The sequence below is a fragment of the Lepidochelys kempii genome, chromosome 7, assembly GCF_965140265.1.
Source record: "Lepidochelys kempii isolate rLepKem1 chromosome 7, rLepKem1.hap2, whole genome shotgun sequence".
NCBI lineage: Eukaryota > Metazoa > Chordata > Testudines > Cheloniidae > Lepidochelys > Lepidochelys kempii.
In genome coordinates, this window is record NC_133262.1 from 21,072,816 (window position 1) to 21,095,195 (window position 22,380).

A 22,380-nucleotide genomic window follows, 5' to 3' on the forward strand; every position below is an offset into this window, starting at 1 on the left:
AACCCACAACAGAGGAGGAGAATGGTACATTATTGTGTATATTTCCATACAGCGTGGTAATTGTGTTTAGTATCTGAGATCAGGGTGGGATGGGAGAAGTAGAACAGTTCAACCAATGGTAATAAAAGGGAGGAGAATGGTTTAAACCCTCTAGGGACTTTGCATATTATTGTGTATATTTCCACGCTTGACCTGTAAAACACTTGTGACACTTGCTGGGAAACTTGACTTCTCTGGATCAAGGCCCAAATGGCAGTGAGATAGTAATAACTAATTTAAATGAGGAATTTGCTCACCACCCTAGTCAGAGTTTGACAGGGTTGGACAGCAAAAAATAAATTAAAACAAACAAACAAGGAATCAACTTCCTTGCTGATGAGGATTATTTTTGTAAGATCAGAATGTGCTTTAAAGCCTAAATAAAGACCAGTATCTGTGAAATACCAGAAGCAACACAGTAGCCTGTCTGATTTAGGAACATATTCTTGAGAGAGACGGCAACAGTTTAACAAATGAGAAAGGCGTGGAGTTAGTCCAAGGTTGAGCCACAGCAGCTCAAGAAGGAGCGTCAATACTTTCAATCCCAGCAGGTCAGATTTAATGAAAGGATGCTATCCCCCACCCCCACAGAACTAACAGGAAATTCAACATGGGACACACCAACGTTTAGAAAAGAGAGCCTGATAATGTGTCGGGCTCTGTAGAAGGGTCAGATTTATTTAGTTGTCGTATGTCCCCATAGTCTTAGTTGAATGACAGCAGTTTTCTCAACTAGCTCCTCTTAAGGAAAAGACCTATAGAATTCAGTAGAGAATGAGGTCCTTTCTGTAGGTTTATGTGAACCCCTGGACTGAATAGATAATTATACTCTATAGGATATTGTTTTAAAACTATCGAAAGGATCTCATTCTCTATTAAATTCTGTAGAACAATTTTTATAAACCCTTGTAAAACTTTAATAGTACCCTAAGGTTGTCATATCTATTAAATTCTACAGGATGTTTCCGTAACAGTTTTAAAGTTCAGTGCAAGTCTTCTAGGAAAGGACGGTGCAAGCAGATGTTTCAGCCTTTACTCCTTCTGATTATAAGAGCTGACATATTAATCCCTGCTGCATAATTTAGAGACACTCATAGCCAACCCATAAAGCACTGAAACTTCCTTACAGAATCATTAAAACAATCTCGCGTCTATCTCACTGCTAGTGCAGGCCTGCAGTAATGTATCTTTCCTATGCAGAAATTAATATATTTTACATTTCTCTTTAGCAATATATTAAACCTGATCTTCAATATCGGGCTCTTTCCTCAGTTTCTAGTTTGGCTGTTCATATTTGCCTGAATGTACACCTTGTGAAAAGACAATAGTCTCAATACTCCTCACTTACCCCCATGAAGCCCCCTCTGGAGTCAGTTTCAGACCTCATGAGAGTCTCTGGGCCAAATTCAGTGTTGAGGGAAATATTGGTATAAGTTACATGCCCATTGTAAGTTGGTGAGGAAATGGGTGTGAGCTGTATAGTGTAACATGTACTGATTTGGCATTCAGTGGGTGTGCAAATTATTGTACTGTACTCACCAAGGGGCAGAAGGAAAGGTAGAACAGCAAAAACACCTAAAAGGAAGGTGCAAAATAAAGCAGCCCCTACTTTATTTTACACCTTCCCTCTATCTCGTTAGTCACTTACCTGCTACAGTTACCTTCAGTCTCATCAACATGTTAGATTTGTATTATAACACCCCCACTCATGCCAGACTGATGCACGCTACACTTCTTTGCCACTTATACTCATTTTCTAACCTTACACTCCACATGTAGCTCCCCCTTCCATTTCTGTTGCTGCTCAGTTTGACCCAGTGACTTAAATGGAGTTACGTAGCTGTAAATGAGAGAATGTGGCCCACTGATTACAACCGTTGTACCAGATTATGCTTTCAGATGCACATAAGCAACTCCCTTTGAAGTTCCATTGCTGGAAGTTCAAATTGCTAGAAGGAAATACTTTTTCACCCAGTGTGGAATTAGACTTTGGAACTAATTGCCACTGGATGTTGCTCAGGCCAATAATTTAGCAAGATTCAAAGAGAGATGGGACATTTATAGGCACAGCAAGAATATCCAGAGCTGTTATAGTTAATGTGAACAAAAGTATTGGAAACCTCTTGTGTCTGGGTTAAATCAATCCGTTATGGATTTGGAAGAGCGCTTCAATCATCCTACACTTGCCTGCTGCAGGATTTCTTGTACCTTCTTCGAAAGTAACTGGAGCTGGCCACTAGATGGGCTGCTGGTCTGATGCAGTATGGTCGCTCCTATATTCCTCTGTTGCGCCTGTGTTGAGGGTATGGTTTGAACCCTGGAGATGTTTTATGAATTCCGTAGTATTTAGAGCATGTTGCCTTTATTTTTCTAAACCTTTTGGTTTCTTGGTTTCTCTTGCAGTCAGTGCATCTGTGAAGCAGCAATACCACGACAATATCCACTGGATTCGGCAAGCCGGGAGGCACAGCTTGGTAAATACACAGCCTCTTTCTCGCATGCGGCCATACCAAAAAGCAGGAAAGAGGGCCCTCGTGAAAACTCTGACTCCAAACACTGCCCTGTCCACCCAGGGGTGTTTGAAATCTGATCCTAGCTCCGGATCCAAACGTTGTGAATGGCCCCATCTTCATAATGAACCAAACTAACACCTCACCCTCTCAACTTGGAGATATTCGAAAACTGGGTCTACAGCCAACTTTTGTGGCTCGAGTCCACCTCTATTTTTCAACAAAGCATCATAGGCTCACAATACACTTTATTCATAACTAGCTTCCCCTGAGCTCCACTGCTGAAATCTGACCTTGAAGGAGCTGTCCTGTCCCCCTCAGGACTGCTGTTCTAGTCCTGTAACGCTTTTTACAGGAGAAGGGGGGAAAGGGCTATTTCCTCCTATGGCATTGTGTATTAGACAGACTCTCTCTTTTTAAAGCACAGTTAAGCACCACAGCCAGTTAACAGTGGGCACTTCAGGATTCAAGCATGCCATCCCCCAGCTGGAAGTCAGACTAAAGACCACAAAGTAAGGGATGGATGGGAGCATAGCTATGTGAGACAGATGTTCGATGTTCTTTGTCTCCAGATTTCTCTGCCCTTCCAGCCCACTGCCACCACCACCGGTTCCAATCTCTGCTTCTCAGCTGTTGATAAGGGGATTGTTGATAGGGGATTGTGGGCCTGACAATGAGGTTGATTTAAAAAGTGGGATTTACTGGACTGTAGCAGCTAATTAGAAAAATAAGTCTCATTGTGCGAGTGTAGATAAAACTCAGTTCAATGGGGTGGGAGGGGGTTAATTTCTTATTTCTGGTTATTTCCAAATTAATACTCCATGCTTTCTCCAGCGGAGGGGGCAGAGTCTACTGCTGGGGTCTGGAGATAAGCCAGTTGCAGACAGAACGTTATCACTCTGACATTTTCATTTTCCAGGTAGTTGGCTCCCAAGCTAGAATCTTGTACTCTGATCGGAAGGGTCGTGTGTCTATTGCGGTGGCTATTAATCGAGCCATTGCTGAGAAAAGGATTAAGGTACGGCTTTTCCCACTCAATGCAGCTTGGTAATTGTGTTTAGTATCTGAGATCAGGGTGGGATGGGAGAAGTAGAATGGTTCAACCAATGATAATAAAAAAGTATATTAGAAAATGTAGAACCAAATTCTCTTCCCTGTTACACTGGAACATATTCAATGAGAGGAGAGTCTGACCAAGAGAATGTCTTCATAGATACCACATTTAATCCCCAGGCCAGAAATCTGCCTGGTGTTGTGTATGGGCGTCATACAGTCGACATTCACTCACGTTTCATATGCTAGTGAAAAATTAAGAGAAACTAACACAGTGTTTGATACTACCAGCTTTGTGCACGCTGGCTGGTACCTTACTGCAGGAGTAAGATACTAGTCAGTGTGAGTAATGGAGGCAGAATCTACCCTGTTGAAATGTAGTACGTGTGCAGGAATTTGTACATATTGGGATTTTCTAAGGTCTCTGGGGCTTTGTATATGATTGTACAGCAACATAGCACTGTGGGACCTAGATCCTGGGCACTGCTGTAGATAATACACACTTATTATTGCAAAGAATCTAGGGCTCATGGTTGGGTTCGGTGGTACATGCATAATAAAGGCTTTTACACTACAGCAAAACTATGTGGTATACAAACCTCTGGTGAACAAAATTGAATTCTTGCTTTTATTCTCATGAAAGGTGTTTAAGTGATGCATGCTGTGGTGGCATTTTGCTCCCTGTATTTTAGTATGATGGGGCCTGGCATGCATGTTTTTCTATTCAACAGAATAACATAATCAGCATGTGTGTTTGTTTTAGAGAGGGTTCTGAGCCCAGTCTGATCTCCAACCCCCCAAATCAGACAGGCGTTCAAATCCAGAGATTCAAACCCATCTTTACTATTTTTGTTGCTCATAAAATCTAAGGGCCCAATTCTCCTCTCAGACAGGTTTTATAACAGTGTAACTCCATTGGAGTTGCTCCAGATTCACACTTGTTTAAGTGCACTTGGAATCAGGCCCAAAGATGTTAAATCACGCGTCTCTGTCTTTCCAGTGTCAGAGCTCAATTATCATCATTTTAAAAGAAGCAAATTCATGTAATGCTTACAATGAATGTCATTGGAGCAATATCTGGTTTTTGTTACTCAGAAAATGTTTAACATATTTCAAATACCGTTCATCTTGTCAGGATTCAAAATGAATGTCATTGCAAGCTAGTCTTAAAAACTAAACTTGGCCAGACAAACCAAGCCCTCGGAGCTATGAATGTCAAGGGCAGGCTTCCATGCCTTTTGGATTTTGTTCTGTATCTTTTTCATCTTTTCAGAATCTCCATTCCCCTTCTCAGCCATTCTCATGAGCTGGCCATAGAGATGCCCTTGAAGTTACTTCATAATTCACTGGCAGAACAGAGCAGAGTGAGCAAACTGACTCCAGATCGTGCCAAGTCCATGGAGTTACTGTGGTGTAAAACTGGCATAAGTGAGAGGAGAATCAGGCCTGATCAAATGGGCTAGATATCCGCCGGCCAAGAAAGATTTATCTGAGCTGTAGGAAGCTGTTAGTTTTCAGTGTTCCCTTATTTTTAGTTTATTATTTATTAGCACTGATTGGAAATTTTCTGGTGGAACAGTTTTCACTGGAAAATGCCCATTTGACAACATTGAAATGTTCCAGGGGAATGTGTCTATTTCGACAAATTTCCAGCAGAATCCTGTCTGGTTTCCTGCCAGCCTGCCCAGGCTCTCTGCTCCTCAGCAGCCCAGGCTCCCGGGGCCTCCATGCTACTGGGTCCAAGGCAGCTTGTCAGGCGGAGCCGGGGTGCCCAGGGTTTTCAAGTCCTCTGAGCTGCTGGGCTCCCCATCTGGTGGGCTGCCAGGGCTGTGGGCAGCTCAGGAAGCCTCAGAAACATTTCCAAAAGGTCAGAATGAAATCTCATTTTTTCTCAATGAAATTTTGGAATTCTTGTTCTAAGAGAAATTTCAAAATTTCATTTCTTGTTCTACTTCTCAACAACATTAATTGTTTTGGAATTTACTGTGGAATGGGATTTCCAGTTTCTACCCAGCTCTATTATTTATATTGCAGTAGCACTTAGGAACCCCGACATGGATCCAGACCCTATTGTGCGAGGTGCTGTACAAACACCCCAAAGAGCTCACAATCTATAGTGATGTTTAAGTTACACATATGTGTTGCGATTTGTGGTTAAGAATCAATGAAAACAATACAAGATAAGCTAAAGGCCTGATCTCACAAAGCTTTGATCACACAGGCGGTACCTCTGCAGTCAATAATATTCTATGAATAAAGAATTCTCTGTGAGTAAGGTTCACGGGACTGGTCTCTCATTTTGGATAGCATCTTTCATAAAAACAAACAGTTTCCTTAAATGCTGTAGAGTTACAAATATAATTGTACTAAATGATAAAGTTAGAGTTAAATTATAAAATGAAATGTGGAGCTTTTTAAAAGTATCTATGTAATCTCTCATAGCCTCAGATATTATACTTAATTTCACATTTTCAAAAATGTTGCAAATTCATGAAGAAATATGACTTTGCCCTGTTTTTTGTTGTTCTGTTTCGCATGAGGATTAGCCAATTCCACAAAGTCTTTAAAATTTCAGATAGCAGTCAATTCAGATCAATTACTTGCCACATTTTGCTTTTTTTTCTAGTGTGAAAATATAATTTTTACGCAGAGCTCTCAAACAAAAAAAAGGGCCCTTCATCTCTGGGTGTGAAATGATGGTGATTTTCTCCACCAGATTTCACACACAAAAAGTCAGCATTTATTTACCAGTTATAATAAAAAATTAGTGACAGAGGGAGAAGGAAATTAAGAGGATTAGGGTAGGGAGTGACGAGTTCTTTTTAGATGAGATATGAAATGAGATGGTAAATCAATAAGGTGGAGAGTGAAATGTGCAAAAAAACAGTCTGTGAATGACAGAGTTGACAGTCTGTAGGATTCCACTTCCTTGTCCTTGGTTTCTTGCAGGCACCGGTTGTCCTGAGTCGAGATCACCATGATGTGAGTGGCACCGACAGTCCTTACAGAGAGACCTCAGACATTTGTGATGGATCAGCCTTTTGTGCAGGTCAGCAGAGCAGCTGAGACATATCTGTCTAGGCAAACAAAAGAAATGGCTTAAAACAAGAAATTAGTTTTTATAGAACAATTTAAATGGGTTTTGTTTAACCCTTTCATCCCAATTAATCGGATTTCCTGTTATCTTGACATGGCGGCTTTATGGGATATAATTATGTTTCAGAAATTAGCATGGAACTAGTTAAAGTAGAAGGGCCCTTGGTAACACCAATGCAAATCTAGACTAATGCTACAAAGTCACTGGCATTATTCTAGATTTACACTGGTGTAATTAAAGAGTAGAATCTGCCCCAGCTGGTGGAACATTATACCTGATTTTGATCTTGCACCTGTGTAAATCAAAGGAACTCTCCATGGAGTTACAGCAGTATTAACCTGGTACAGTAGAAATAAGATCAGAATCAGACCTTGTGTGTACAAAAATGTTTTGAACAGAATTGATACTGACACAGCCCTGTTCATTTTACTCTGTGCATTAACGAGAAAATACAGTTCAGATTCTATGAGCCAGCCCTGTCATCGGGGAAAATGGGCTGATGGTTGATACACAGCAGTGAGAATCAGGAGTTCTGGATTAGATTCCAAGCTTTGCCACCAAGCTGCAGAATGACCTTGGCTAAGTCATTCAGGTTCCCTTTTCAAAAGGGGCCTGTAATTTTGGGAGCCCTAGAACCTGATTTGTAGAGTGCTGAGCGCCAGGGGAAAATGAAGGTGCTCAGCACTTCTGAAAAACAAGCCCAAAGTATTTCAGATTTGGCATCCAAAAATGGAGGCACTCAAATCAGTGCACACTTTCAAAAATGTTGGCGTAAATCTCTCTCTCTGCCTCAATTTTCCAACCATAAAATGGGAATAATAATAATAATAATTTGTATGCCTCAGGGTGTTGCAAGGTGTCATGAATTGCTGATGGTGAAGTGCTTGGAGGTCCTTGGATGCAAGGTGCTACAAAGCTATAAGGACAAAGTATTCTTAGCAGGTTTCCAGAGTTGCAAAATTTGACTAATTTGTCGGCTAGTTGAGGATTCCAGTTTGTAATGGAGGCTCATTTTTTTAAGAGTGAAATTTGCTTATCAGTGTTTAATAAAATTGTTTTCTTGAATTATATGGACCCTCTTGAAAGATCTCCTCCAAAGCCCATTGGAATCAATGGGAATCTTTCTATAGTTTTCAGTGGTCTGTAGATCAGTCCCTAGCTCTCCAAGCTCCTAAGGACGAGCTCTCAGAGAGAGTGGGGGAACATTTTAGGTCTCTTCATTTCTCTTTTTTTCCCCCTCAACACTGCAATATCTGGTAGTTTATCTGAACTGGCCCATCTGAAGTCCTCTCATTACTGAACATAGGGATTTTCTGTAACTTTGGCCGATCTGTTTTGGTTTTGCATTAAGCAGTGCAGCCTGACAATCAGGGTCACCTCAGCCCAGGCAGATTCTGTTGAAGAAAGTGTCTTTCCGTGCTGTCGTTCACTCAATTAGTGACCTTTTCCAAAGCAGAGGGCTTGCAAATTATTGCATCATTACTCTGCTTGCCATGCTTCCCTCCTAATCTTGACTCTGCTCAGCTGTTTGCCTGAGAAGGGAATGGAAGTTTTTACATGTTGAGTGTACACTCTTATCCCTCTTGTCCCCAGTGCCATCTGACAAAGTAATAATTATGTTAACTGGGTTATTAAAGTGACATTATGCCAGACAAGATGATGCCATAATGAAAGCTTTTGGACAGGGTTTTAATATGGATCAGTGGATACATTAGCTAGTTCTTACACTGAATATGTATTACATACACCATTGCAAATGTGATTCTAGGGGTGTGTTTGTTTGTTTCTTTGGGTTGATTTTGAACTCATAAAATCAAAGCACTTGCTCTGTTGTTCCTGAATCAAAAATCCTAGGGTTTTGTTTTCACTGGGATCTAGCCCGTCATCTTCTGGTGTGCGCAATTTCTTCCACATATGCACACTTCTGTGTGTACTTCGATGTACTAAAATGTACATGCAAAGCTGAAATTTTAGAATTGGATTTGCAAGTGTAAGTGCCCGCTGTTGCATGGGCGAGTGTATATTGTGTGTTTATGTGCACTTCAGAGGAAGCCATGCACTGAAAATCAGGCCTCTAATTTATTTTTTTGCTTTTTTAAGTGTGATTTTTAAAGAAAGAAATATTCTAGGTAACTTCTGCAACTTCAAATCATTAAGGGTTAAACTCACTCTTGTACAGAGGTGCGGGGCAAAGCCTTCACACTACTTAAGTCCCATGGAAAATCTCAGTCTTCATTGATGCACAGGCCTTTTAGCTTGTTCTCTGCGCGTAACAGGGAGCTGTGGTCTGAGCACGGGCTTGGTAATCGGCAACTCCTGATTTCTTGTCCTTGGCTCTTCCACTTTGTGTCTAGGGTTTCAAAAGCATCGACTAATTTTGGATGCCCATGCTGAAGGGTGCCCAGGGTGAGACCCCATAACTGAGGCATCCAGAATTATTGCACTTTTTTTAAAAATTGGGGCCTTAACTTCCATGCCTCAGTTTCTCTGTTTGTGAATGGAAATGACAATACCCACCCAATTCTGACTTATAACTGAGGGTTATAATTAAATAATGTTTCTACCATGAAAAGTGCCACATCTCTGCAAAGTCTTATCTATTCCAGTGAAGTTTTAGAACTGGAAACTTACATCAGCCTAGCTATGTCTCTGAGGGGTGTGAAAAATCCACACCCCTAAGCAACATAGTTAAGCAGACCTAATCTCCAGTATAGACAGCTCTAGGTCAACAGAAGAGTTATACCGCCAACCTAGCTACTGCCTCTTGGGGAGGTGGATTACCTATGCCAACAGGAGAACCCCTCCCGTTGGCTGTGCTGCTGTAGCGATTGAAATGCCGACATACCCTTATTTACTTATTTTCTAGTTTTCTACAGTTCCTCTTGCATAGGCCTCTCGTTTTAGATCTCCACATTATCAGTGTATAAAGAGCATGACAATCCTGAGCGAGCAGAGCATTCTGTGATACTGACATGTGTTTCCTCCTGTGTGGAAAGAAAGAGGATGGAAAAAATAGTCTCTTCCCTTTGCCCTCCCCCAGACTGAGAAAAAGCAATGAAGTAACAACAAGCGTTACATGAAATAAATGAAGCATTCTGGTGCTGCAATAACTCATTTCCTTTCTTCCTAGATATGGCGGTACAGAATTTTGTAGGAGATGCAGTTAGAGGAGCCACTTGGGTTGCCTTACACAATGGTGGTGGAGTTGGCTGGTAAGGAGAACTTGATTTTGTTTGAAGGGAAGAGCAGTTCCATCCAGTTGATGTGTGTGTGTGAGAAAGAGAGAGAAGAGTCAACATTTGCTACTGCGGCAGCAAAAGGCCATGTTCATGGGAAAAATGGAGGTTTAGGGAAGGGAAGCTCAAAGTGTATATTATAGGTCGAAGAGTGGTGTTATATGACGCTTTTTTAATTAATGTCCATATGTCAAGAAAAAGTGTTTTAGACATTGGCCATAGCACTATTTGGGAAACTTAATTTGCTAAACAAGGACAGACTGGCTTAGTCTTTTTGAACAGACCCCACTTCCAACATTGTCTTCACACATGAAGAGCCAGAGTGTTAGTGGATGGATTGTGTTTAGGTTTCCCCTTAAGCTGCATTTAAATCTGTGACCTTAGGACCCCAATATAACATGCCCATGTGCTAAAGTGCAACAAAGGGTTACTGATACAAAACAGCTCAGGTGCCAGGAAACTTTTTTCTGTCCTTCTTCATTCAGTTCTTTGCTCCTCTTCCCTTGCTCAGGCCTGGCAGGATAAAAGGCAGCAGCAATGCAAGGACTGGTTTGAACAACAGCCCCCTTGTCGCATTACATGCTGAACCTGCAGGGATTTCTAAAGTGAGAAGCAGAACAATATGATTGCCATAGAGAGAGATGGGGATGTATATTTTCAAGAGAATTCTCAGAGGTCACATTCTGATCTTGGTTACACCAGTGTAAATCCACAGTAACTCCACTAACAACTTACTCTGGACTGGCACTTATCTCAGATCAGAATATAGTAGCTGCCTAAGATGACTTTCATCATGTAATCTAAGCACCATGGATAGAAATGCCTAGCTAGGTGGAAGCATGGCTAATAAAATATTAAGAGGATGCTTTTTTGCTTTGTTTTGTATGATTGTTCAAACTACTCAAGGATGGTTCAGATGACTCATTTCTAGCAGATTTCCATTAATAAAAGACAGAGAAGTTGGAAGAACAAACTAATGACGATCAGGCTTCCTGTTTCAGGGCATAGGATGATCACCACTTACAATCTGGAAAAAAGTTCTTCCCCCTACCTGTGCGCACATGAGTGTGTTGTTAGAGCTTCGTGCCTTCTCATGTTAAACAATGCCAGAAAAAAATACTCAAGAGCTTAAAGTTAAGCACGTGCTTAAGTGCTTTGCTGGATGGGACTCTATGTACTGTGATGATGGGTGCTCTGTAAATGTTGCAGTAGAGAGACAGATTGTTACGGTATAATATAGCAATTTGTTACAGCTTTTCTATTATTGTTGAGGGCTGCATTCTGTTTTCAGTTACACCAATGTAAATCTGGAATCACTCCATCAACTGCAATGTCAGGTTCACACTGGTGTAGCTTCAAGCAGAATTTAAGCCTTGGCTGTTTCTTTAGGCATCCTTTGGCTCATTTATAAGAAGCAGAAAATTTAGTTTTTAAAAGTGTTTAAGAATAGTTTTCCTCAAAATATAGCAAAAAAACTGTCCTCTTTCCATGAATCTCCATGTTCATGGCATGAGCTTCCAGCAAACACAGCTAGAGGGTGGTATTTAGGGCCAACTGGGCCCATCTGCAAACGACTTACTGGAAAACTTGTGCACTTGAGTACTCTGGGTGTACAGTTGTTACATAGATCTACTGGGTTTATTATTGATTATTAATAAAACAAATAAAATTACATCATCACTCATACCATTAAGTTTGGCTTGCCTTATCCACCCAAGCAGTCCCATGGTATTGCTTGGGTGAGTCAGGTAGGAGCTGTAGGGCGTTAAATGTGACAGTGTTTTCTGATTGACCCTCTAGTTCGCAAGTTTAAGGTAGTTGCCTGTAGTATAGGGGTGTCTGATCAAGGATTTCAAATCTGTGAAAGAAAAATGTTAATACTGCTTTGCTGTCATTTATTTTTCCCAAGCTCTGTAGGACAGTGTCTGACATTTCACTAGATGTCCCTTTCCCCCCAAGGTCACTGCAGTAGGCTGCTAGTTTCGATGAAATCTCAGCCAGGCCCATGACTTTAAGAGCAGGAAAGTCTATTGCAATGCTTGTCACCAAGACTGCAAGTCTAACGTATGCTAGCAAGTTTGGAAACTACAGCTAAAAATGTAGTGTGAGGGGCATGAAGTTACTGGTACTTTGGCTGGTTGCAGTGTCTCTAGGCTATTGTCCAGTGGAACAGCATGTTGCTGAGAGGGGCACAGCTTTTGCTGTTAAATGCTGTAAAGAACCCACTCTCCTTCCAACATGTTACAGAACAACTGTACAGAGAACCAGAATTAAAGAGCTTGCAACAGATGTTATCCACAGAGGCACTGACTATTATGTGGCCTTGTTAATTAGAGCTAAAACAATCTCCCATTTTGGTTGGTCAGATCATTCTGTCTACATTATTCTAACTCTAGTGATTTCAATGGAGTTATTGCTGACTTACACCTGAGTGAGATCAGAATCGAGGCCATAGTCTTGAGAAAGTCAGACACACAGGGTGAAATCGTGGCCCTGTTGAAGTCAATTAGAGTTTTGCCATTGACTTCAGTGGGGCCAGGATTTCATCCATAATGTCCGTTAATTATAATGGAGGATATGTCTCTAAATCCTCAAAACTGCTCTGAAGATCTCAACCTTAGGCTGTAGAGATGGAAAACAACTAGATTCTGAGCGAATAATTCATAATGAGTCATTTCTGTGCTGAATTTAGACTTTTTAGTCAGCTGCTGGAAAATCTGCCGAAAGATCATTATGTCCATGAATGTATTTGTTATTTAAATGGATTTGTATTTAGGAATTGTTTATTCTATGCATTGATTGTGACTGTTCAAACTTCAAGTGATTGAAAACACTATCTAGTCCAGTAGTTCCCAATTTTTTTTTCTGCAAATGACCCCTTTGGCAGCTGCCTAAACGCCCTGGACCCCTTTCGTTTTTCATACGTCAGTTTCATGTTGGCCTTTACACTTCATTTTATCTGTATTTCTGTTTCTCCTAAATGGGGGTATTACTTTCCTGTCTTTTAGAAGTGACATGAGTCTTGACATCTGTGGCAAAAAAAGTACTTCTAAAAAACCCTCACAGGGAACGTGTGGTCCTTAATGGTACTATTGGAATGCCCCTGCCAGCCTGGGAATACCTCCACCAGTGCGACCTCTCACGCTGTTTGGAGGATGCCATTTTGAGAACAAAATGGCATCCTCCATGCAGCAAAACTGCCAGAACACAGTTCTGGCCCTGGCTCAAGGGACAGACCCCTGTATAACCCATGGTGGACCCCATTTTGGGAATCTAGTCCTACTTCTTTTGCTTGAAGAGTGCATGGGCCAGATTGGGATCTCAGTTACACTAATGTAAATCTGGAGTAACTCCACTGACTTAAGTGGATTTACACCAGTGAGTAGAATGTGTGTCAGAATGTAAAACAAAGGGGGTGCTTGCAAAATGATTCAGAAAATTAGCAAATGGAAGTTTACTGGAATCCAAATATTCATGGAAAGGCAGGTACTGGTAACCCAGCCTACCAACTGCCATGGATGATTTGGGGTTGGGTATTTGGTACAGTACCTGACGGGCTCATTGTTGCTCACTTTACTCATGGGGGTAGACTTGGCCCTCTGTGATGAAAGGGTTTGGCTTCCACAAAGAACGTTGGAGTTGAAAATTGGGCCTGTCCTTGCACAAGCCTTAATAAGCCACTATACTGAGACTCAGATGTCGTAACAATGTCATGTTATTAGATGCTGCAGTCGGAGAGCTTTCTAAAAGCCTTAGCACTGCAGTGGTTCTGTTCTGTTTACCTGTATGCCACCCAGTCTAGTTGGAGCTGCATCCTCCTTGCATTTGCTTCTTGGGAGAAAGGGAGGGATAATAGGACGTTTTTCCTAAAAAAAGATACAGTCCCCAGCCATTACAAATATATTTGATTTCCTTGCCCTACAGAGCCAGATGCTCTTTGGTCCTCCATTTTCATCCAGCAATGTTGCACTTCAGCAACTGAGAACCTGTGTTGCATTGTAAAGACTGCTGGGGACATGAGAAATCAGCTGGCCCTGCAATACACAAATCTCCTTGTGCATGGTGAAAATTAGCCACCTCATCTCCTTCATCTCAGTCGATGTAGGCTTTTCATCTGTGTGATTTATTTTTCCTCTTTCATTTCCATGATAACTGATAAAGGAGTGTATGTATATACGTATGTTAGGAAGAAATCAACTTGACATTGGAATGTTTCTGTTTAGAGAATTCAGAAAAGAGGATCACAGTTTATTTGGCAGCCAGCCTTCGCAGTAGATGTTTTGTTTTCACCAGCATTGTTGACAAATCTGATGCTTCTTCCTTATACGGCTCAAGAAATGTTTTTCTTCCATTTTGATTCACTAAGTTATAACCTTGTAACACAAGCAAAAAACAGGATTTGTATTTATTTAGCTGGATCTGCATCACATGCACTGTTGATGTGGGTACAGAATAACTCAGGCTTGGCCATAATTATAGCAACTGAATGTCATTGATTTCTCGAGGCCTGTTCATTTGCACTAGAATATATATTAGCATGAGGTCTGTGTAACTGTAGTGACAAAAAAGCAGAGGTAATTTAAACACTGAACTACACAGTTGACAGTGTGACATCTTGATTGTGAGAGGGGCCTGGTTTTCTTTGATCACCTTACGAGGAGGCATCTGGAAATTATAGGAGGTAGCTTAGGTCAAAATGCCACATGTTTCTTTAATTACTTGAAAATATTACCCAATGCTAATGAAGGCAGAGTACTCTCCTTTAAAAGTGAGAGGTTTTGTTGGCAAAGCCATCCTAACAAACATGACTTGTTTGGGGTTTAATTTATGGGTGTCTTTTTAGATGGTAGGCCAGATTCTAACCAGCTATTCCTGATGTACATTGGTGTAATTCCATTGAAATCAGTGAAGTTGCTTTGGATTTACTTGAGTATTATTGAGATCAGGAATCTAGCGCTTAACTTCCACGCTTCAAAGAATTGTCTTTGAGATGTTGGGCTCAGAGGAGATCTTTTGCCATTAAAAAACATTTCTGCAAGTGTTTTGCCAAAGAGACTATTTTACAAAACAAAACAAAACAAAAAAACTAGACATCTAATTTTCTTACTGTTCTATATTAGTAGTGGGATGATCTGAGATATTAAACCAGGTCCTGATCTCATTTATACTGGAGTAACTGCATAGAAATTAACAGGAGTTACACTGGGTTTACATGGGTGTACTTGAGAGCAGAATTTGGAATTCTGGCTAGGTTATCAGTCACACTCAGTGGACCAAAGACAAGGTGGGTGAGGTAATGTCTTTTATTGGACCAACTTCTGTTGGTGAGAGAGAAGCTTTCAAGCTTACACAGAGCTCTTCTTCTGGTCTGGGAAACGTTCTGAGTGTCACAGCTAAATGCAAGGTGAAAGATGAAGTGAGCTGTAGCTCACGAAAGCTTATGCTCAAATAAATTGGTTAGTCTCTAAGGTGCCACAAGTACTCCTTTTCTTTTTGTGAATACAGACTAACACGACTGCTACTCTGAAACCTGTCATTTAGCATAAGTAGTTAACACACATTTCAAGGGACCACTCAAGGTGACGTGGCCTGTTAACACTCCTCCAGTCATAGGGAGGAAAAGAACAGAGAGAAAAGGGGGAGAGTGAAGGAAGCAGCTGTGGGGTTATACATAAGGCTACGTTTTAGTTATGGGTATTTTTAGTAAAAGTCATGAACAGGTCATGGGCAGTAAACAAAAATTCACGGCCCATAACCTGTCCATGACTTGTATTGTATACCCCTGACTAAATCTTGGGGAGGGGGCAGCCCAGGGGTGCCACGGATGCTCGTGGGGGGGCAGCCCAGGGGGTGCTGTGGGTGCTTGGGGTGGGCAGTCCGGGGGTGCTGCGGTTGCTCCGGGGGGGGGGCTGGCAGGCTCCCTCCCCAGCTCCTTGTAGCTCCCCAGAAGCGTCGACGTGTCCCTCTCTTAGCTCCGTACCCTACCCCTGCCCCTGCCCCAAGCGCCAGCTCCGTGGCTCCCATTGGCTGGGAACCATGGCCAATGGGAGCTGTGGGGGTGGTGCCTGTGGGTGGAGGCAGCGCACAGAGCTAGGAGCTGAGGTAGGGACATGTTGCCGCTTCTGGGGAGTCCCCCAAGGTAAGCACTGACCAGAGCCTCACCCCCTCCCACACCTCAACCCTCAGCCCACTCCCATATGCACCCAAACTCCTGCTGCTGCTGGGGGTGGGGCTGGCCTGAGACTGTCCCAGCAGCGGCTGGTGCAGCTGGCCTAGGAGTTGCCCGAGCTGCTCAGGTGGCCCCCTGGCCAGCTGCACTGACCAGTGCAGAAGTCCCGGAGGTCCTGGAAAGTCCCGGAATCTGTGACTTTCATGACCTCCATGACAAACGTGCTGCCTTAGTTATCGATTATTGTAGGAGGCCATAAATCCAGTGCCTTTATTCAGTCCTTTCCTCCATATGACTGGAGAGGTGTTCACAGGCCACTTCACCTTGAATGGACCCTTGAAATGTATTTTAACGCCTTATGCTAAACAAACTGTTCCATCTTGTATTTAGCTGTGACACTCTGATTATGGGAGTATGAATAGGTCGGTTGGTCTGTCTGTCTAGATCAGGGATCTCAAACTTGAATCACCACGAGGGCCACATGAAGACAAGTACATTGGCCCGAGGGCCGCATTACTGATCCCCGCCCCCGCCTGTGCTGCCCCTAGCCCCGCCCCTACTCCACCCCTTCCATGAGCCCCCGCCCCACCCCACCTCTTCACCTCCTCCTCCCCCCTCCCTCCTGGAAAGTGCTAAGTGCCACCAAACAGCTGTTTGGTGGTGGGAAGCGCCTGCAGGTAGGCAGAGGAGTGGGGATGTGGCGCGCTGGGGAGAGGGGAGTCTGGCGGGCTGCAGGAAATAACCCCACGTGTTTGAGATCCCTCATCTAGATACCAACAGAACCCCCATCACCATACTATCTGAATGCTAGACCTGAATGTAGCAAACATGAAAGGCTTAACCTTTAAGAAGCCCTGTGACTTTAGCTCTTTAATCATCAGGAATGCTGGCATTTCTGTATTTGTTTTTTTTTTTTTTTAAATAAAGCAAGGGCTATGTGGAACATACTGTTCTCAGGAGACTTACAGCGGGCTTAGCTTCTGGCACTGCCACTTGGGTCAGGAATAGGTTTGCTGGCTGATAGTGTGGGAAAGTACAGAATGGGCTTCCTACCCTTTTCTACACTAGGACTTTGGTTTCTTGTACTGCTAACTTTCCATCTTTTAAGTACAAAGACTCACTGATGGCGTCCTGTATCCAATTTCAGCAATACTATCCAGGCCTAATTTAGATTTTCTCTTTCCCCCGGTGCATCTGATTGGAGGGATACCTTATAGGATTGGTTTGTATCATTTAAAAAAAAATTTTTTTTTAAATGTAAATACTTGTATTTTAAAGGGGAGAAGTGATAAATGGAGGATTTGGCCTTGTTCTGGATGGATCAGCAGAGGCTGAGGAACAAGCTAAGATGATGCTCAGCTGGGATGTTTCCAATGGAGTAAGCAAAATCTGCCTTCTGTTTTGACTTGAAATATTGCTTTTCTTCTTCAAAACATAAAAAATGCTTGATGTCCCAGGAATATGCAAGCTGTACCACGAAATAGGCAGAGTAACTAACTTTGCTAACTCTTCTCTGATCGTACAATTTGTGGGCCTGATCCAAACCCCATTGAAGTCAGCGGGAGTCTTTCTATCAACTTTAGACAACTTCAATGGGCTTTGGGGTCAGACCCTAAAAAAGAGACCCAATAAATGTAGGGCTTTGGGACCGTATCCTGGGAGGTCCAGAGCACCCTGAACCCCCACTGAATTCCCAATGCATAAAAGGCCTGTTTATCTCCATTATTATCTTTATCAATGAGAGTTTTTCCAATATTGTCAGTAGGAAAAGGAGCAACCTCAAGATACCTTTACATTAGGCACCTGTGGCCACTTTTATTCCTGGGTACATGCCACAAGTCCCTCAGTCTAGAGTTTAGTACTAAGTGCTAGTTATGTGCAAACACAAATCAGTTTATTTAATTGAACTGCAATGGACTATGAGCTTGGGTTGAGTTTCTTTGGCCTGAGGGAGAGTGTAACACATACTAACACAGAGTGTTTGTCCTCCATTAGTACCTAGACCAATATGGGTTTATGACTCTATTCTCATGCTTGGGCTACTAGAGGTGGTAATTTAGATCAAGTAGGAGTAGCTCATGCTTTTTAGATCCAGAGGTCCTGGGTTCAATTTCTGTAGACAACTCCCCACAGTGGCATAATCACATACAGCAAAATTATAAAGGACAAAATTTGTTGCGTTTTAGGAAGACTTTGCCTATTCATAATTACTTGATGTGTCTCAGACCATCTGAGGTGATTGCTTGCCAATTCTGGTGTGGTCTGTTTTTGTTTTATTTCTCAAAAGAATTTGGTGAAGACGGTTTCCTTCCTTGCATTAGATCTGAAAACGGGTTCTCTCCAGAGAACGTGGTACAAAAAACAGTAGGAGGAACAATCCACATGCACTCCCTGTACGAGATCTGATAGAACAGATAAATCATTGAAGAAGAAGGAAGAAGATTAAATTAATCTCTAGATTTGAGTAATGGAGACCACTGCTTAACAAGCATAATTTATCAGAGACAGCCTATAAAACAACAGTCTGGTAGAAGATTTACTTGCAATGTGATTTATTGCATGCAATAGTACAACTTCTCAGTGCACTGTTTAAAAAAGACAATCTTAGAATATTGCCTATATTCCTACATCCAAAAATGGAAAGAAATTGGACAGTACACTAGAAAATACACTGCCAGGAATAATCCTTTATATGCAGGGGACATTGACTAGTAGTTCTTTTATTTTTATAATCCTCAAAATGTATTAGTTCTAAATTGATCACGTGCTTAAGTACTTTGCTGAACTGGGATCTTAAGCATTTGCCTATTTTAACAGCTTTGAGTCTGACCAAATACTTCAAACACTGATTTGTAATGCATAACAAAATAATATTTCTAGGCCCATTGCACCTTGGATTGTGCCTGTGTAAAGACTGAGTAAGGAGCTCAGGATTTGGCCGGTGATGTTTGTGTTAAATGACATAATGGATACATGATATAATAAATTAATACTTGAGAATAGTTATATAGCACCAATACACTCGTGATGAGGCTAAACCAGCAAGTTCAGATCTACGCCTGACCTTCTCCAAAGTTCAAGGAGGTTTGGCTCTGTCCTCCTTCAGACCTATTTTACAAATAAATCTGAATCTGAATCTTAGCATTTCTTTTAAAGTTTTTGATCTGGTCCGTGGTTTGGGCATAACTTTGCCATAGACATTCTGAGCCTTCCAGTTCTAGAAACTATGGGCTGAATTCTGCTGGTGTAAATGGCTACCACTCCATTTACTTTAGAGGAGCTAGAAGGGAGTTTGGCCCCTTGGTTTCAAATCTTACCTGGGGTTCAATTTGAAAATATGTGCAGTGCTGTCAGGGTCCTTCCATGTAACTCTTTGTCCCATGATAAAATCAGTGATTGGTTAAGACAGACTTCAGTCTGAAACAGCAGCTAGTTTTGCAGATCTGGATTGAGATGCATTAATTTTTCCTTGTGAGGGACTTTTGCAAAGCATCTTTTTACAGTGTGCCTTGCTCTAGCCAGGGCTATAAGCCCCTAATTTTTAACTGGACTAAAATGCATCAAGACCATCCAAAAACTTTTTTAAAAAAAATGCTTAGGGTGAAAGAGCAAATGATTTCTTACATTGGTAAAGAAACCGGGAACTAGCATGAGTTTGGTAGATTTGTTATAATTAAATTGTGTGCGTGTGTATGGGGAGAGGTGAGATGTGGGGAGATACAGTTGCATTTTTACATCTATTTACTTTCACTATGTTTGTGATCTGACAGGTAGCTAGACGCTGTTGGTCGGGCAACAGCAATGCCTATGAAACAATCTGCCAAGCGATGGAGGAGACTGGTAAATTAAAGGTGACTCTCCCACACAAGGTGGTAGACGAAAGCATTTTGGAGCAAGCCCTGCATCGTTAATTGCATTCTGAATTCATCGTGCTCCTTTCAGACACACTTTGAAGTTGATTTCTTGTTACCCAACCTCACTCTCTGGTAAGATAATAAATGCATTGCAAGTGTCTCTTCCATGTGAGCAGTTCTTTTCCTTCATCATTAGCAGGGTACTGCGGAAGCTCCCTACATTTAGGGTCTGATCTAAACTCCATTGAAATAATTGGGAGTTTTTCCATTGTCTTCATTAAGACTACTCCTGGAGGAAGATACTATTCAGTGTGAATAAGGGTGTTGGAATCGGGGCCTAACAAATTAAGCTACATAAAAAATATCCATTCCTGTCTGACTGTTCAGAAATCTGAGACGTCCTTTAGTCTAGTGCAGGGATACACAGACCTCAGTGGTTCAGTAGCCAAATGAGTGATCAACATTGCCCTAAAGAGCCAGTTGTGTGAATTCATTGTTTCATTGGCTATTTGTATATGTATATATATATAGACCAAGTGTTGTTGTTTTATCCATTACAATTGGTTAATAACATAGTAAAGGCATCCTGACTGGTTAATAACTTAGATTGGTTAATAATTAAGTCACACAGTGTTTTAATATCGTGCTGCAAAGAGTTGCAGGAGACACATTAAAGTGCCACTTGCAGCTCAGGAGCCTCAGTCTGAGTATCACTGGTCTAGTGGGTTGAGTATGGAGTTAGGGATCAGGAGTTCTCAGTTCTACCTTGTTCTGCTATGGTCTCACTCCACTGCCTTAGGCAAATCACTTCACATCTTTGTGAGGTAAATTCTGCCGTTATAAGCACGTTCATCTCCCATTGGCTTTGACTGGACTTGTGTCTGTTTATGGCAAGGCTGGATATGGTATTCTGTGCCTCAATTTCTCCACATGTAAAATGGGGATAAAAACACTCACCTCCTAGGACATTTGAGAATGAATGAATGTTTTCACAATGCTTTGGAAAGGAAGCACACTGTCTACATACTCTGTATGATTGTCCAGGAGCTGCAAGGCAGGGGGAAGATGTACACCTTGCCGAAACATGGATACTGCCCTTCTTTGGCTCACAGTGAGGGGAAAAGAATCTGATTAACCCTGCTTTTGTCCTGGCATAAAATATCTGCAGCTACTAATTGGTTAATTTTTATATTTAAATTGTGTCCTCCTGTTATGTAGCTTCATTTTTCCATGTTGAAGACATATTGTCAGCCTTTGTCATTCCTGTTGCTACTCTGCACCCAAATCCTTAGACCTTTGTTTGCAAGTGTCATCGCCTGCAATCTGAATGTACCAAACACATGGTGTGTCGTTCCAAAGCAATTCCTGTCCATTCCCTTCAGCCTCACAGACTGAAAATTCAAAGGGAAGAATGACTTTGTACTGAGAGTAAATTGACATATCCATAATTGCAGCTGGCATTTCTGATTGTTGTGTAGATGGCAGCCATTTTGCTAAAAGCGTAAGAGATATTTTGTGAAACTGTGTCCCGGCAATAGCTTTTGGTAAGAGATTAAACCTATTACTATCTTGCTTTTAATATGGTTTAACCACAAAGGCCTGATTAAAGTTATATCTGGATCAAGACCAATATGTTTAATAGTTAAGGCCAAGATTTTAAATAATAGTTCCTGAATCCACAGTGTTTTTAGTGCTGGCCAACTTTTTTTTTTTTTGCGGGGGGGGGGGGTGTATTGTGACAAATTTTCTAATTCAATGAAAAAATGGGGAAAACATGCATATCTCCCCCTCCTATTTTTAGACCAGCTGTAATACACACACACACTTCACACGCACAGGTGAACTGCTCAGAGTATAGTACTGTATTAGTACATGGTATTTCCCAATTATTTTTACTGTTAGATATTACCAGCCCCAGCCAATTGAACAGTTATTAGGATTTTAGCTGCTGGTGATATTATTGATTAAGCTGCTCACAGGACATTGAAACCCTTAGCTTTTGTCAAAGTCCCCATTTGAGAACATTTCTGAATGGACACCAGTTTCTTCAATTTTTGTTTACATTCCCTTCTGTTTCCTAATGTATTAACAATGATTTCATGATTGATGGCTCTCAGCTCCATCAGAGTTCTCACACACGCAGTCTGAATGTGGACAAGGGGTTTTAACATCTCATTTAGCAGTTGCAGAGTTAGACCATTTCTTATCTGGCACAAAAACCACTGGCAAACTGTGTGTCTCATCCCCCTCTAGTGCTGGTCCACTAGAAGATGACAACCTTCTACTGGAAACAGTACATTAGCTCACATGGCATTAAAGGTTCCAACACTGCTGATGACCCATGTGGGTGTCAATGTGATGCCACATAATGGAATTTCTGAGGCAGGGATAGAATCCAATTCTCCAGGGCAGAGTTCAATTG

General features: G+C 41.7%; 1 protein-coding gene across 4 annotated transcripts in view; it reads left to right on the forward strand.

Moving 5' to 3' along the window:
• UROC1 (urocanate hydratase 1) overlaps positions 1 to 20,123 on the forward strand; it is a 66,146-nt gene extending 46,023 nt beyond the window's left edge. For 3 of the 4 annotated variants that reach the window (XM_073351321.1, XM_073351320.1, XM_073351322.1), the window contains 6 exons: positions 2,443 to 2,513; positions 3,469 to 3,567; positions 6,552 to 6,651; positions 9,830 to 9,911; positions 17,383 to 17,482; positions 19,875 to 20,123. In XM_073351321.1, the coding sequence (XP_073207422.1) occupies positions 2,443 to 2,513; positions 3,469 to 3,567; positions 6,552 to 6,651; positions 9,830 to 9,911; positions 17,383 to 17,482; positions 19,875 to 20,015 (593 nt within the window). In that variant the 3' untranslated portion in view covers positions 20,016 to 20,123. The remainder of the gene's footprint in view (positions 1 to 2,442; positions 2,514 to 3,468; positions 3,568 to 6,551; positions 6,652 to 9,829; positions 9,912 to 17,382; positions 17,483 to 19,874) is intronic. The other variant, XM_073351323.1, reaches the window with a different exon arrangement.
• Positions 20,124 to 22,380: the final 2,257 nt, after the last annotated feature.